Genomic DNA, 14,993 nt, shown 5'->3' with positions numbered 1-14,993 from the left:
CTCTTTAAACGCCGTCGATTAGTCAATTCGAAATTCAACATGGCGGTGTACATAAGATAATATGTTGTTCTGTGATTTTGTATTGATACTTGTACATCCTAAATTCAATATGAAAAACTTTATGACGCATTTTATCAATTTTGGCGGCCATTTTGTAAAACATGGCCGCCATGTTCATTTTCACAGTTGGCTAATCGACTCTATTTGAAGAGTATCTATATAGGAATATAATTGCCAAATTTAATTCTTGTGTCTCAATGTGAACGATTCACCCTTATAATGGGTGTTAGCCGCTCATTGCTACTTTGTCTGCGGTGTTTTTCATTCCTGGAGGTCATGGCCTCCTAAGTTCCATCAGGATGGTTTCTGTTGCTAAAACTGCATCCTCATCAATACCCCTTCATTCGAGGGGTCGGCGTGACGTCACAGTCACGTGATTTTGCTTGGCTACACGACCGCCATATTGGCAAAGGGGAAAACAAAAGCCATTTCACGCATGACTTTCGGAAACATACTTGCTCATCTGTCGCTTTATTTTGGTTGAATTATTGATACATTTAGTTCATCCAACTGTTTGCAATGTCCTCTCAGTATCCGGAACATTTGCTAGGTGAGGCATTGGCCAGATATTGAGTGAAACTGCAATTAATTGGGCTTGACTATTGTCCCGACCAGCATTCGGCTGATTCGTGTAAAAAGTTAAGTGTCTTGTTACTCAAGTTAGCCTAAATAAAGTTACATGTAAATTTACATCTGAGTGTTGCTGGGGAGAGTAACAAATGTCAGATTAGAAATCGACTCCCGGAAGTCTGTCAGGTTAATCGGACGAAAAAAATGTTAGGCTTGGCCTTGGCCTTGTCTTGGCATGGCTTCTGTTAAATGTAGCCATCAGCCCAGATCACATGTTAAATGTAGCCATAAGCCCAGAACACATGTTAAATGTAGCCATAAGCCCAGAACACATGTTAAATGTAGCAATAAGCCCATATCACATGTTAAATGTAGCCCTAAACCCAGATCACGTGTTAAATGTAGCCATAAGCCCAGATCACATGTTAAATGTAGCCCTAAACCCAGATCACATGTTAAATGTAGCCATAAGCCCAGATCACATGTTAAATGTAGCCATAAGCCCAGAACACATGTTAAATGTAGCCATAAGCCCAGAACACATGTTAAATGTAGCAATAAGCCCATATCACATGTTAAATGTAGCCCTAAACCCAGATCACGTGTTAAATGTAGCCATAAGCCCATATCACATGTTAAATGTAGCCATAAGCCCAGATCACATGTTAAATGTAGCCATAAGCCCAGATCACATGTTAAATGTAGCCATAAGCCCATATCACATGTTAAATGTAGCCATAAACCCAGATCACATGTTAAATGTAGCCATAAGCCCATATCACATGTTAAATGTAGCATAAGCCCAGATCACATGTTAAATGTAGCCATAAGCCCAGATCACATGTTAAATGTAGCCATAAACCCAGATCACATGTTAAATGTAGCCATAAGCCCAGATCACATGTTAAATGTAGCCATAAGCCCAGATCACATGTTAAATGTAGCCATAAGCCCATATCACATGTTAAATGTAGCCATAAACCCAGATCACATGTTAAATGTAGCCATAAGCCCATATCACATGTTAAATGTAGCATAAGCCCAGATCACATGTTAAATGTAGCCATAAGCCCAGATCACATGTTAAATGTAGCCATAAACCCAGATCACATGTTAAATGTAGCCATAAGCCCAGATCACGTGTTAAATGTAGCCATAAGCCCATATCACATGTTAAATGTAGCCATAAGCCCAGATCACATGTTAAATGTAGCCATAAGCCCAGAACACATGTTAAATGTAGCAATAAGCCCATATCACATGTTAAATGTAGCCCTAAACCCAGATCACGTGTTAAATGTAGCCATAAGCCCATATCACATGTTAAATGTAGCCATAAGCCCAGATCACATGTTAAATGTAGCCATAAGCCCAGATCACATGTTAAATGTAGCCATAAACCCAGATCACATGTTAAATGTAGCCATAAGCCCAGATCACATGTTAAATGTAGCCATAAGCCCATATCACATGTTAAATGTAGCCATAAACCCAGATCACATGTTAAATGTAGCCATAAGCCCATATCACATGTTAAATGTAGCCATAAGCCCAGAACACATGTTAAATGTAGCCATAAGCCCAGAACACATGTTAAATGTAGCCATAAGCCCAGATCACACGTTAAATGTAGCCATAAGCCCATATCACATGTTAAATGCATATCACATGTCATTAATAAGCCCTCTTCCTCCCCCACCCATCCTGATTTCAGAGCCAAAAAATTTCTGTTCCAAATGGCATGACCGTTCATAATTCTGTGTTCTCTTCATCACACAACAATACGGCACATCACACAATGCTGGTTTCCTTTGCTTGTCTCGCAGGCTCTCAATGGGTTCGTCATCGTGATAACAATGAATGGGACAATATTTTATGCTTCACACACCGTTGAAAAATACCTCGGATTTCACCAGGTAGGGAACCCTGCAAACCCTCCGTCCCTTTACACACCACATATGGTATGTCCACTGACTGCACACCATGGTACATTAGGTGTGTCTACTGAGAAAGGAGTAAGTGCAGTACACACACACACACACACACACACACACACACACACACACACACACACACACACACACACACACACACACACACACACACACACACACACACACACATACACACACACACACACTATCGAATTGAACTACAAGAAACGTTTTTCTAAGTGAGATCTTTTCTTGCAGTGCGACATTGTCCAACAGAGCATGTACGACCTTGTACACCCTGATGACCACGTGATTTTGCAGCATTCTCTCAGTCCATCTTCGCGCCATCTCAGTAAGCCTTGCGTTGGGAAGGTGTGCCTTGCTTTGGGGAAGGTGTGCCTTGCGTTGGGGAAGGTGTGCCTCGCGTTGGGGAAGGTGTGCCTTGCGTTGGGGAAGGTGTGCCTTGCTTTGGGGAAGGTGTGCCTTGCGTTGGGAAGGTGTGCCTTGCTGTGGGGAAGAATGAGAAAAAGGATAGGAATTCACTTATTCATAGGGAACTGACAAGATACCTCAGAGAGAATACTCCATTTAAACCTGTGGAGCCTGGGTTTGATTCCCAACTCGACCTATTAACCTTTATCCAGGTGCTTCGCGAGCAGGACAGTATCCATGAGCATCAGGTGGAATGTTAACCTGGGTACTTGTTTTTCCCCATTATTTCGTGTCGCTGGATGTTAAAGATCCCACACCGTGTTTTAAAAGAGTAGACCATTGTGTGTTGGAACAGCTCGGCCGCATTCCACACGATCCAGGCTGATTCCGTCTCTGGTTAAACAATTCCTCCATGAGCTGCTTCGCACAACCTACGCAACACCAGGAGAACTACCCGAACCAATGGCTACCAGTGGCAGGACAGAGGGCTTTATTATAAGTCGACTTCATTAACCGCCGTTTGTTTTACTTAGACTTGATTAACCGCCGTTTGTTTTACTTAGACTTCATTAACCGCTGTTTGTTTTACTTAGACTTGATTAACCGCTGTTTGTTTTACTTAGACTTGATTAACCGCTGTTTGTTTTACTTAGACTTCATTAACCGCTGTTTGTTTTACTTAGACTTGATTAACCGCTGTTTGTTTTACTTAGACTTCATTAACCGCTGTTTGTTTTACTTAGACTTGATTAACCGCTGTTTGTTTTACTTAGACTTCATTAACCGCTGTTTGTTTTACTTAGACTTGATTAACCGCTGTTTGTTTTACTTAGACTTGATTAACCGCTGTTTGTTTTACTTAGACTTGATTAACCGCCGTTTGTTTTACTTAGACTTGATTAACCGCCGTTTGTTTTACTTAGACTTGATTAACCGCTGTTTGTTTTACTTAGACTTGATTAACCGCTGTTTGTTTTACTTAGACTTGATTAACCGCCGTTTGTTTTACTTAGACTTGATTAACCGCCGTTTGTTTTACTTAGACTTGATTAACCGCTGTTTGTTTTACTTAGACTTGATTAACCGCCGTTTGTTTTACTTAGACTTGATTAACCGCTGTTTGTTTTACTTAGACTTGATTAACCGCTGTTTGTTTTACTTAGACTTGATTAACCGCTGTTTGTTTTACTTAGACTTGATTAACCGCCGTTTGTTTTACTTAGACTTGATTAACCGCTGTTTTTTTTACTTAGACTTGATTAACCGCCGTTTGTTTTACTTAGACTTGATTACCCGCCGTTTGTTTTACTTAGACTTGATTACCCGCTGTTTGTTTTACTTAGACTTGATTAACCGCCGTTTGTTTTACTTAGACTTGATTACCCGCCGTTTGTTTTACTTAGACTTGATTACCCGCCGTTTGTTTTACTTAGACTTGATTACCCGCCGTTTGTTTTACTTAGACTTGATTACCCGCTGTTTGTTTTACTTAGACTTGATTAACCGCCGTTTGTTTTACTTAGACTTGATTAACCGCTGTTTATTTTACTTAGACTTGATTAAATGCTGTTTGTTTTACTTAGACTTGATTAACCGCTGTTTGTTTTACTTAGACTTCATTAACCTCTGTTTATTTTACTTAGACTTGATTAACCGCTGTTTGTTTTACTTAGACTTGATTAACCGCTGTTTGTTTTACTTAGACTTGATTAACCGCTGTTTGTTTTACTTAGACTTGATTAACCGCTGTTTGTTTTACTTAGACTTGATTAACCGCCGTTTGTTTTACTTAGACTTGATTAACCGCTGTTTGTTTTACTTAGACTTGATTAACCGCCGTTTGTTTTACTTAGACTTGATTAACCGCTGTTTGTTTTACTTAGACTTGATTAACCGCTGTTTGTTTTACTTAGACTTGATTAACCGCTGTTTGTTTTACTTAGACTTGAATAACCGCCGTTTGTTTTACTTAGACTTGATCACCCACCGTTTGTTTTACTTAAACTTGATTAAACGCCGTTTGTTTTACTTAAGCTTGATTAACCGCCGTTTGTTTTACTTAGACTTGATTAACCGCCGTTTGTTTTACTTAGACTTGATTAACCGCCGTTTGTTTTACTTAGATTTGATTAACCGCCATTTGTTTTACTTAGACTTGATTAACCGCCGTTTGTTTTACTTAGACTTGATTAACCGCCGTTTGTTTTACTTAGACTTGATTAACCGCCGTTTGTTTTACTTAGACTTGATTAACCGCCGTTTGTTTTACTTAGACTTGATTAACCGCCGTTTGTTTTACTTAGACTTGATTAACCGCCGTTTGTTTTACTTAGAATTGATTAACCGCCGTTTGTTTTACTTAGACTTGATTAACCGCCGTTTGTTTTACTTAGACTTGATTAACCGCCGTTTGTTTTACTTCGACTTGATTAACCGCCGTTTGTTTTACTTAGACTTGATTAACCGCCGTTTGTTTTACTTAGACTTGATGAACCGCCGTTTGTTTTACTTAGACTTGATTAACCACCGTTTGTTTTACTTAGACTTGATTAACCGCCGTTTGTTTTACTTAGACTTGATTAACCGCCGTTTGTTTTACTTAGACTTGATTAACCGCTGTTTGTTTCACTTAGACTTGATTAACCACTGTTTGTTTCACTTAGACTTGATTAACCACTGTTTGTTTCACTTAGACTTGATTAACCGCTGTTTGTTTCACTTCGACTTGATTAACCGCTGTTTGTTTTACTAAGACTTGATTGTTGTAAAATCAAGATACAACATCGACCCAAAAGGTAGGTTTAATCGAAATTCGTTCTCAACAGCATCTAGAGAGAAACCAATAAACATTGTATTAATATTACAGGTGAATACAGGTGCGTACAGGTGGTATAATCATAAATGAGCTTATGATATATATAGCAGAATCGTTACCTTTCTATGGAAGCCCAGAGGAGCTATAGAGTTACATTGTGATAATGGATGTGCATCTCCTGTCTGCGCTGAAAGGCAGTCTCTTATATATATAAGAGCCGCGAAGGTGTCGCGTAGCGGCCATGAGGAGAATAACATCAGTGTCGTAACTTGGATGACGATTTCATCACATTCTCCCCGCGCTTAGAACTTAACTAGGCGGTAATGAATAGCAGACACATACTGATAATTCAGCAGAGGGATACATAGGAATGCAAAGAACGAAATACATCAGAAGGATGTTACTGCCAGTCGAACGTCCAGGGGCCATCAATCCCGATGGCAGGGTTACTGCATTTCAACCTGTTAGCCTGGTTAGCAATCAATCCCCAGATATAGATGTATCGAGGAGGAAATCCCAATCAAGAAGATATCGAACCGAGCAAGCAGTGTTCATCCCAGGGAGAAGACGATGAGCCCGTGGGTAGCAGTAGTCTTACAGTGGGGTAGTCGGCACAGTAGCTAGATTAGATAATTTGTACCTCGTTGAACAGTGGGGTCGTCGGCACAGTAGCTAGATGGATAAGGTGTACCTTTGCGATATGCAACTCATTACATAAGGTGTGCCTGGCCGAAGAGCGAATGTCCATTCGTCGCAAGGCAACACATTACAGGAAGATGTGTCGATGTGGAAGATGTGTAAATCAGTAAGCCTCTTTACAGTAAGCTGTAACAGTAAGTAAGATTACATGACAGGAGGCCATGACAGTGTAAGCCAATTACAGTAAGTCTGTTCCTGCCTTGGCTCCCCAAGGGTACATGGTCGATCCACATAAGATCCATGTCATGGAATTGCCGAGGGAGAGAACCGACGAGAGCCATAACGAGAGTTACGTGATACCCCGGAGTCCCCCTGTGTTGAAATCACGAGACCCGAGCGCTCTCTGACGGCAAGCAAAACGTTTGCCACGGGTGCCCTCCGTAGGCTGCCCGAACGACCGGCATGACTGATTACGACGACGCACAAAACGTCCGGAACGCGCCGCCCCAGCGGAGCGTGCAGAACCTCCGCGATGCATACATCGCTAGGCGGAGCCATATCGAGCAAAGGGCGCAGACGCTCCTTATCCGGAGAGACGGAGCCATGGGTCACGGTGTACCCCAAAAGGTCTACCGTGCGTAGAGAGTATGGTCACTTCGCCGCATTCATGGTTAAGCGATATTTCCGCGCGACCTCGAGGAAGCGTTTCAGATTAGCGTCGTGATGCTCCTGGTCATACCCACAAACCGTAAGATTGTCCAGATAGACAAAGACATCGGTCAAATTCTCGCGAATTGAATTGTCCCATGCACAAACCGAGAGAGAGTCCCGGCTGGTCAAACCATCCACGGATGTCCAACCGATCCATCCATTCAACGCCTTCATTGCATGGCATGGATCCAGCCGGACTGCGGGTGGATCGACCAGCCACGGACGCAATGACTCAGAGACCCAAAGACACCCATCGCCCCGGATGGACTGTCCATCCATGCAAGATGTCCCGGATGGATTGACCATCCACGGACTCAAAGACTCAAAAGACACAAAGACATCCATGGACGTCATCCTGGGTCCCCATGAGGGGCGAGGTGGGAGGCGGTATACCGGACGGCATCCGGGGGAGCAACAATAACCGCCAGGGATCCCACCCCCCCCCCCCCCCCACCGAGGTGGCAGCAGCGTGCTGCATACCGAAGTCAGACGTCCCTCACAGTCTGGGTCAGTCGGAGCCACAGCCAGTCTGGGGCAGAGGGAAAATGGAATCAGACGAGGCGTCTGCATACCGAAGTCAGACGACCTTCACAGTCCGGGTCAGTCTGAGCCACAGTCAGTCTGGGGCAGAGGGAAAATGGAATCAGACGAGGCGTCTCGCAGTCTCGAAATGTGCGTGGATACGAGCCAAGAACTCTGTCCGATAAACAACAAGCCCAGAGTCAAGGGCGTGCAGGCAGTACGGTGCCCCCGTTACTTGCGCAGGTGACAAGGGAGTCGGGCGCGACGCTCAATGTCACCATTTCACGAGGTCACCGTGTACTCCCTAAACGGCGCGGGCGCGCGACCTTGAGGTAGCGCCGCGATACGTAGTTTACGTCGTTTACGTAAAGGACATTTGGTACGTAGTTTACCAAGGTACATGGAAATGTAAACGAATCCCCGATGAGATCGCGTGACGATGACGATGACATTCAGTCGATGACGTCATCAATTGGTTCGGGCGCGTGCGGGCGGGTTTGACGGCGAGTTCCAGTTGAGCGGTATCCCCAGACGGAGTAAAGTAGCACTCCGAAATCTAAAGTCTCGCGTCCATTGGGCAGCAGCATTCGAGCGGGCTCGAGATCGGTCTACGGAATACGAACCCGGCCGACGAGCGAAAAGTATTATCTAGGGCGCACCGCGTACGAGGGAAACCGAAAGTTGAGCTCGGCCCGTTGAACCAGTGCGGCTTCGCCGAGTCGAGAGGGTGAGCCCGCCGAGTCGAGGGGCGAGCACGCCGAGTCGAGAGGGCGAGCATGCTTGGCAGCGATAGACTGCACGACCTAAAGTAGCGTCTCGTTTGTTAGCTTTCGGGTCAAAGGATCGAATACATATCACGCCCTGAAGTAGCGTCTCGTTTGAGGTGAATTGAGCATGAAGGATGAAGAGGGGCCATTTGGTCCGTCAAGCCTGCTCTACATCAACACCACATTAATTCAATCCAACAGTTTATCAAATTAAATTAATTGGGTGAAACGCGGGGTGTGGAAAAGGAATGAAAGCAGTCGGTGTACAATGGTCGCAGGTGTTTAACGAATACGCCGTTTGAAGATCGGGAACAACAAATCAGGTAAAACAAAGGACGAAGAAGAACGATCATCTTATAGAATACACATGGTATACGATCATCTATCATAAGCATAAGCCCGAGTGTCGTGAAAGGCTATGAAGGTCCCGCCCGACGTCCTTAGAAACTCATCCGTGCGGCGACGAGTCCTCGCATGGTGCCAAGCGAGCCTCCATTGAGGCGATTCCGGGCAGCGGAGTTCGCCGGCCTCGTTGAGTAGCCACATGTAGGTGGGATTTCGACGGCCGCAATCAGAATCGCCGGCCTCACAGAGTAGGGCCTGCGAGAGGAATCGCATGCGAAGGGGTCCATCCAGCGAAGATGCGGCGCGCGCAACTGGCGCGTCGCGCATAGTAGGGATTCCATCCAGCGATGGTGCGGCGCGTGATTCGCGCGTAAGAGGGGTTCCGACGAGCAGCGATAGGAATCGCCGGCGTCGCAGAGAGTGCCCGCGATGGGTGCCACGTGTGGCTTCGCGTAGGAGGTGATTCCGAGCAGCGATCGGAACCGTGGGCCTCACCGAGTAGGGCCCGCAAAAGGGAGCGACGTGCGGCTTCGCGGCGAGGAGGCGATCGGAATCAGAATGGCATGGCGGGCCTCCCAGAGTATTAGCACGCGATGGGTGCAGTGCACGACGATTCGCGTGGGGGAGGTGATTCCACCGAGCAGCCGGAGTGAGCCGGCCGTGTGAGGCACGGCGTGATTCCGACGAGCAGTGCGCGATTCGCGTGGAGGAGGTGGTTCCACCGAGAAGCAAGTGGTCAGGGCGAGCCGGCCGTGTGAGGCACGGCGTGATCCCGATGAGCAGTGCGCGATTCGCGCGGAGGAGATGGTTCCACCGAGTAGCGAGTGGTCGGAGTGAGCCGGTCGTGAGAGGCACGGCGTGATTCCGACGAGCAGTGCGCGATTCGCGCGGAGGAGATGGTTCCACCGAGTAGCGAGTGGTCGGAGTGAGCCGGTCGTGAGAGGCACGGCGTGATTCCGACGAGCAGTGCGCGATTCGCGCGGAGGAGATAGTTCCACCGAGTAGCGAGTGGTCGGAGTGAGCCGGTCGTGAGAGGCACGGCGTGATTCCGACGAGCAGTGCGCGATTCGCGCGGAGGAGATGGTTCCACCGAGAAGCGAGTGGTCAGGGTGAGCCGGCCGTGTGGAGGCATGGCCGACATGGGAGTCGTGATCACTCGCGTGGGAATCTCATCTCGGGCCGAGGCACGCAAATCTAGGATGATTCTCTCGGGCGGAGCCGTTAGCGTTTCGAGCAACCGTGGCTAGATTCGTACCTTCGGCTCCAAGCGGGTCCGTTGTTCCGACGGGGTTGCGGCCCAGGACATTTCCCAGTGGCCTCCTTCAGCAGGCGCCTTGCCGGAGTCCGTCGTGCCTGCTCCGGCGTTCGGGCCTCCGGAGAGCAGTTTGCGTTTTGACGACACGGTCCCGCAAAAGGCTTGCGAGGTCCCCATCGCATCCGGCCCTTTTGAGGCAGACCAGTGGCGAGAGTAGTCGGAGCTCCGTAGCTGGAGCTAGCTCGACGGGTCCTCCGCTGGGCATTCTTCTCTGAGGCGAGCATTGCAGGAGCGTGGGCATTATCTTGATTCCGAGCGATGTCAGGAGAGGAATTTCGATTAAGTGTTGTAAAATCAAGATACAACATCGACCCAAAAGGTAGGTTTAATCGAAATTCATTCTCAACAGCATCTAGAGAGAAACCAATAAACATTGTATTAATATTACAGGTGAATACAGGTGCGTACAGGTGGTATAATCATAAATGAGCTTATGATATATATAGCAGAATCGTTACCTTTCTATGGAAGCCCAGAGGAGCTATAGAGTTACATTGTGATAATGGATGTGCATCTCCTGTCTGCGCTGAAAGGCAGTCTCTTATATATATAAGAGCCGCGAAGGTGTCGCGTAGCGGCCATGAGGAGAATAACATCAGTGTCGTAACTTGGATGACGATTTCATCACATTGATTAACGGCTGTTTGTTTTACTTAGACTTGATTAACCGCCGTTTGTTTTACTTAGACTTGATTAACCGCCGTTTGTTTTACTTAGACTTGATTAACCGCCGTTTGTTTTACTTAGACTTGATTACCCGCCGTTTGTTTTACTTAGACTTGATTACCTGCCGTTTGTTTTACTTAGACTTGATTACCCGCCGTTTGTTTTACTTAGACTTGATTACCCGCTGTTTGTTTTACTTAGACTTGATTAACCGCCGTTTGTTTTACTTAGACTTGATTAACCGCTGTTTATTTTACTTAGACTTGATTAACTGCTGTTTGTTTTACTTAGACTTGATTAACCGCTGTTTGTTTTACTTAGACTTCATTAACCTCTGTTTATTTTACTTAGACTTGATTAACCGCTGTTTGTTTTACTTAGACTTGATTAACCGCTGTTTGTTTTACTTAGACTTGATTAACCGCTGTTTGTTTTACTTAGACTTGATTAACCGCCGTTTGTTTTACTTAGACTTGATTAACCGCTGTTTGTTTTACTTAGACTTGATTAACCGCCGTTTGTTTTACTTAGACTTGATTAACCGCTGTTTGTTTTACTTAGACTTGATTAACCGCTGTTTGTTTTACTTAGACTTGATTAACCGCTGTTTGTTTTACTTAGACTTGAATAACCGCCGTTTGTTTTACTTAGACTTGATCACCCACCGTTTGTTTTACTTAAACTTGATTAAACGCCGTTTGTTTTACTTAAGCTTGATTAACCGCCGTTTGTTTTACTTAGACTTGATTAACCGCCGTTTGTTTTACTTAGACTTGATTAACCGCCGTTTGTTTTACTTAGATTTGATTAACCGCCGTTTGTTTTACTTAGACTTGATTAACCGCCGTTTGTTTTACTTAGACTTGATTAACCGCCGTTTGTTTTACTTAGACTTGATTAACCGCCGTTTGTTTTACTTAGACTTGATTAACCGCCGTTTGTTTTACTTAGACTTGATTAACCGCTGTTTGTTTTACTTAGACTTGATTAACGGCTGTTTGTTTTACTTAGACTTGATTAACCGCTGTTTGTTTTACTTAGACTTGATTAACCTCCGTTTATTGTAACTCGACTTGATTAACCGCCGTTTGTTTTACTTAGACTTGATTAACCACCGTTTGTTTTACTTAGACTTGATTAACCACCGTTTGTTTTACTTAGACTTGATTAACCGCCGTTTGTTTTACTTAGACTTGATTAACCGCTGTTTGTTTTACTTAGACTTGATTAACCGCTGTTTGTTTTGCTTAGACTTGATTAACCGCCGTTTGTTTTACTTAGACTTGATTAACCGCCGTTTGTTTTACTTAGACTTGATTAACCGCTGTTTGTTTTACTTACACTTGATTAACTGCCGTTTGTTTTACTTAGACTTGATTAACCGCCGTTTATTTTACTTAGACTTGATTAACCGCTGTTTGTTTTACTTAGACTTGATTAACCGCTGTTTATTGTAACTCGACTTGATTAACCGCCGTTTGTTTTACTTAGACTTGATTAACCGCCGTTTGTTTTACTTTGACTTGATTAACCGCCGTTTGTTTTACTTCGACTTGATTAACCGCTGATTATTGTAACTCGACTTGATTAACCACTGTTTGTTTTACTTAGACTTGATTAACCACCGTTTGTTTTACTTAGACTTGATTAACCGCTGTTTGTTTGACTTAGACTTGATTAACCGCTGTTTGTTTTACTTAGACTTGATTAACCGCCGTTTGTTTTACTTCGACTTGATTAACCGCTGTTTGTTTTACTTAGACTTGATTAACCGCCGTTTGTTTTACTTAGAATTGATTAACTGCTGTTTGTTTTACTGAGACTTGATTAACCGCCGTTTGTTTTACTAAGACTTGATTAACCGCCGTTTGTTTTACTTAGACTTGATTAACCGCCGTTTGTTTTACTTCGACTTGATTAACCGCTGATTATTGTAACTCGACTTGATTAACCACTGTTTGTTTTACTTAGACTTGATTAACCACCGTTTTTTTTTTTTGTTTTTTTTTGTTTTTTTGTATACAAGATCGAGGCTCGTGAAAGAGCGAACATTAATCACACAGAAAGACAAACAGACACATAAAACAAATAACATCGGGAGCGGTAGACAAGATGGGGAGAGAGGGGGAAGGACACAAACACAACATTTGAGAGCAGGGACCGAGAGACATGGAGACATCGAGAGATCTGTGGGAGGGAGAGGGCTTTGGGGGGGAGGCATGTGAAGGGGGGGAGGCATGTGAAGGGGGGAGGCATGTGAAGGGGGGGGTGGGAGAGGTATAAACATATGGACACTGCCAGGATTTCCAGGAAATAAGTTGGAATTTCAAACAAGGTGGATCTGGGGTGAATTAGTGGGGGTAGAAAAGATCAAGGTTATGGATGGGGGAAGATAAGAGATGGTGGTGAACAGCTGTTTTAAAGACCTGGAGGGAGGAGAGGGATTGAAGGGAGTGTGGGAGTTTGTTCCACAGGCGGGAGAAAAGAGGAATGAAAGAGTGAAGGTGAGCAGAGAGCCGAGATTTCGGCAGTTTAACCATCAGAGGGTTGCTGGCAGATCTTGTGCGACCTGTAGGAATATTTGGGGGACAGAGCACAGAGAGAGCTGGGGGAGCAAGGCCGGAGAGGAGTCGGTAGAAGACAGAAAGACCACCTACCTGCCTGCGGTGAGTGAGTGAAAGGCCCTCAGCGATAGCTTCATCGCGGGAGATTCCAATGATTTTGAAAGCTTTGGATTCAACAGCGTGAAGCCGAGCCAGGTGTGAGGCAGGAGCACCAGCCCATAGGGGAGAACAGTATTCCATTGAGCTGCGGATGAAAGCCTTGTATGTGGTGAGGAGCTCAGGTGTGCCGAGGAAGGACTTCGCACGACGGAGGATGCCCAGTCGGCGACTGGCTTTGGAGGCCAGCTTGGAAATGTGGTTTTCCCAAGAAAGATCATGGCAGATAGTGAGACCCAAAAGCTTGAGTGACAGAACTTCTTGGAGAGGATTGTTGAGAAAGTAGATGGGAGGGTTGTCCAGTCGATCTTTTCGGAGAGACATAGTAAGAGAGTGAGATTTGGCAGGATTGAAAGACATGTTCCACTTGTTTGACCAGTCTGTGATTTTGTCCAGGTCTTCAGAGAGTGAGGAGGCTGCAGACTGCCGATCTGAGGGAAGAGGAATGGAGCGGCAGAGAGTGGAGTCATCAGCAAAGAGATAGAGAGGATTTTCCAGAGAGTCAGAGAGATCATTGATAAAGACCAGAAAAAGCACAGGGCCCAGCACACTTCCTTGGGGAACTCCAGCCTGAACAGGAAGGGGAGATGAGAGAAATCCATTCAGGGCCACACGTTGACTACGACCAGAGAGGAAGTCCGCAAGCCATGCATGGAGATTTCCATGGATACCATAGGAGGAGAGTTTGGTGAGCAGAGCTGGGTGCCAGACCGTATCAAAGGCCCTTGATATGTCAAGGGAGACAGCTCCGATTTCCTGTTTGGCATTGAGGACCTCCATCCATTGTTGAGACAGCAGAAGCAGCATGTCCAGAGTAGAGTGACCTGGTCTGAAACCAAATTGATGATCAGAGATCAAGCCATTGGAGAAGAGGAAAGATTTCATATCCGAAGCAATGATGGATTCCATGACTTTGCTGATAATTGGGAGCAGGCTGATTGGTCTGTAGTTGCAAGGATCTGTTTTTGCACCTTTTTTGTGTAAAGCGGTAATGTTAGCTGATTTCCAGGATGCTGGCAGATGACCTTGAGCAAAAGATAGGGCGAAAAGAACAGAGAGAGGGTGAGATAGAGCGGCAGAGCAGGATTTTAGGACCCGTGGGCTGATGCCGTCTGGTCCAGTTGCAGAATCAGAGTCGAGGTTTGACAAAAACTCCTCCACCTTGTCAGGAGAGAAGGACACAGAGTCCAGGAGCAGTTGGGTTCGACTGGGAAAGGTGGGAACAGAGAGAGAGATGGGTTTGGGACTAAGGATTTCGAGGCGAACACAGAGTTGAGGCATTCGGCTTTGTCACGTGCGATGTCAACTGTGTGGCCATTTGAGGTAAGGGAGGGGATGGAGGGGGAACAAACACCAGAAACGGATTTGACCAGACGCCACCAGGATTTGGAGGAAGGAGACAGGTTTGAGAGTTCATTCTTGAGTGAGGAGAGATAGTGCTTCCTGGCACTCCTGAGGGTAGACACACACTTGTTCCGAGCTTGGTGGAAGGAACTG

The 14,993-nt window shown here is 45.4% G+C and overlaps 1 protein-coding gene across 1 annotated transcript in view; it reads left to right on the top strand.

The window, feature by feature from the left end:
- LOC137417282 (aryl hydrocarbon receptor-like) overlaps positions 1 to 14,993 on the top strand; it is a 73,206-nt gene that overhangs the window by 28,566 nt on the left and 29,647 nt on the right. Inside the window, exons 4-5 of the mRNA XM_078774080.1 lie at positions 2,457 to 2,546; positions 2,823 to 2,916. Coding sequence (XP_078630206.1) covers positions 2,457 to 2,546; positions 2,823 to 2,916 — 184 coding nt within the window. The remainder of the gene's footprint in view (positions 1 to 2,456; positions 2,547 to 2,822; positions 2,917 to 14,993) is intronic.

This window comes from Myxine glutinosa, chromosome 3 (assembly GCF_964187855.1).
Source record: "Myxine glutinosa chromosome 3, kmMyxGlut1.1, whole genome shotgun sequence".
Lineage (NCBI taxonomy): Eukaryota > Metazoa > Chordata > Myxini > Myxiniformes > Myxinidae > Myxine > Myxine glutinosa.
The sequence above is the reverse complement of the archived record's forward strand: the minus strand, read 5'-3'. Positions and strand labels throughout refer to the sequence as shown.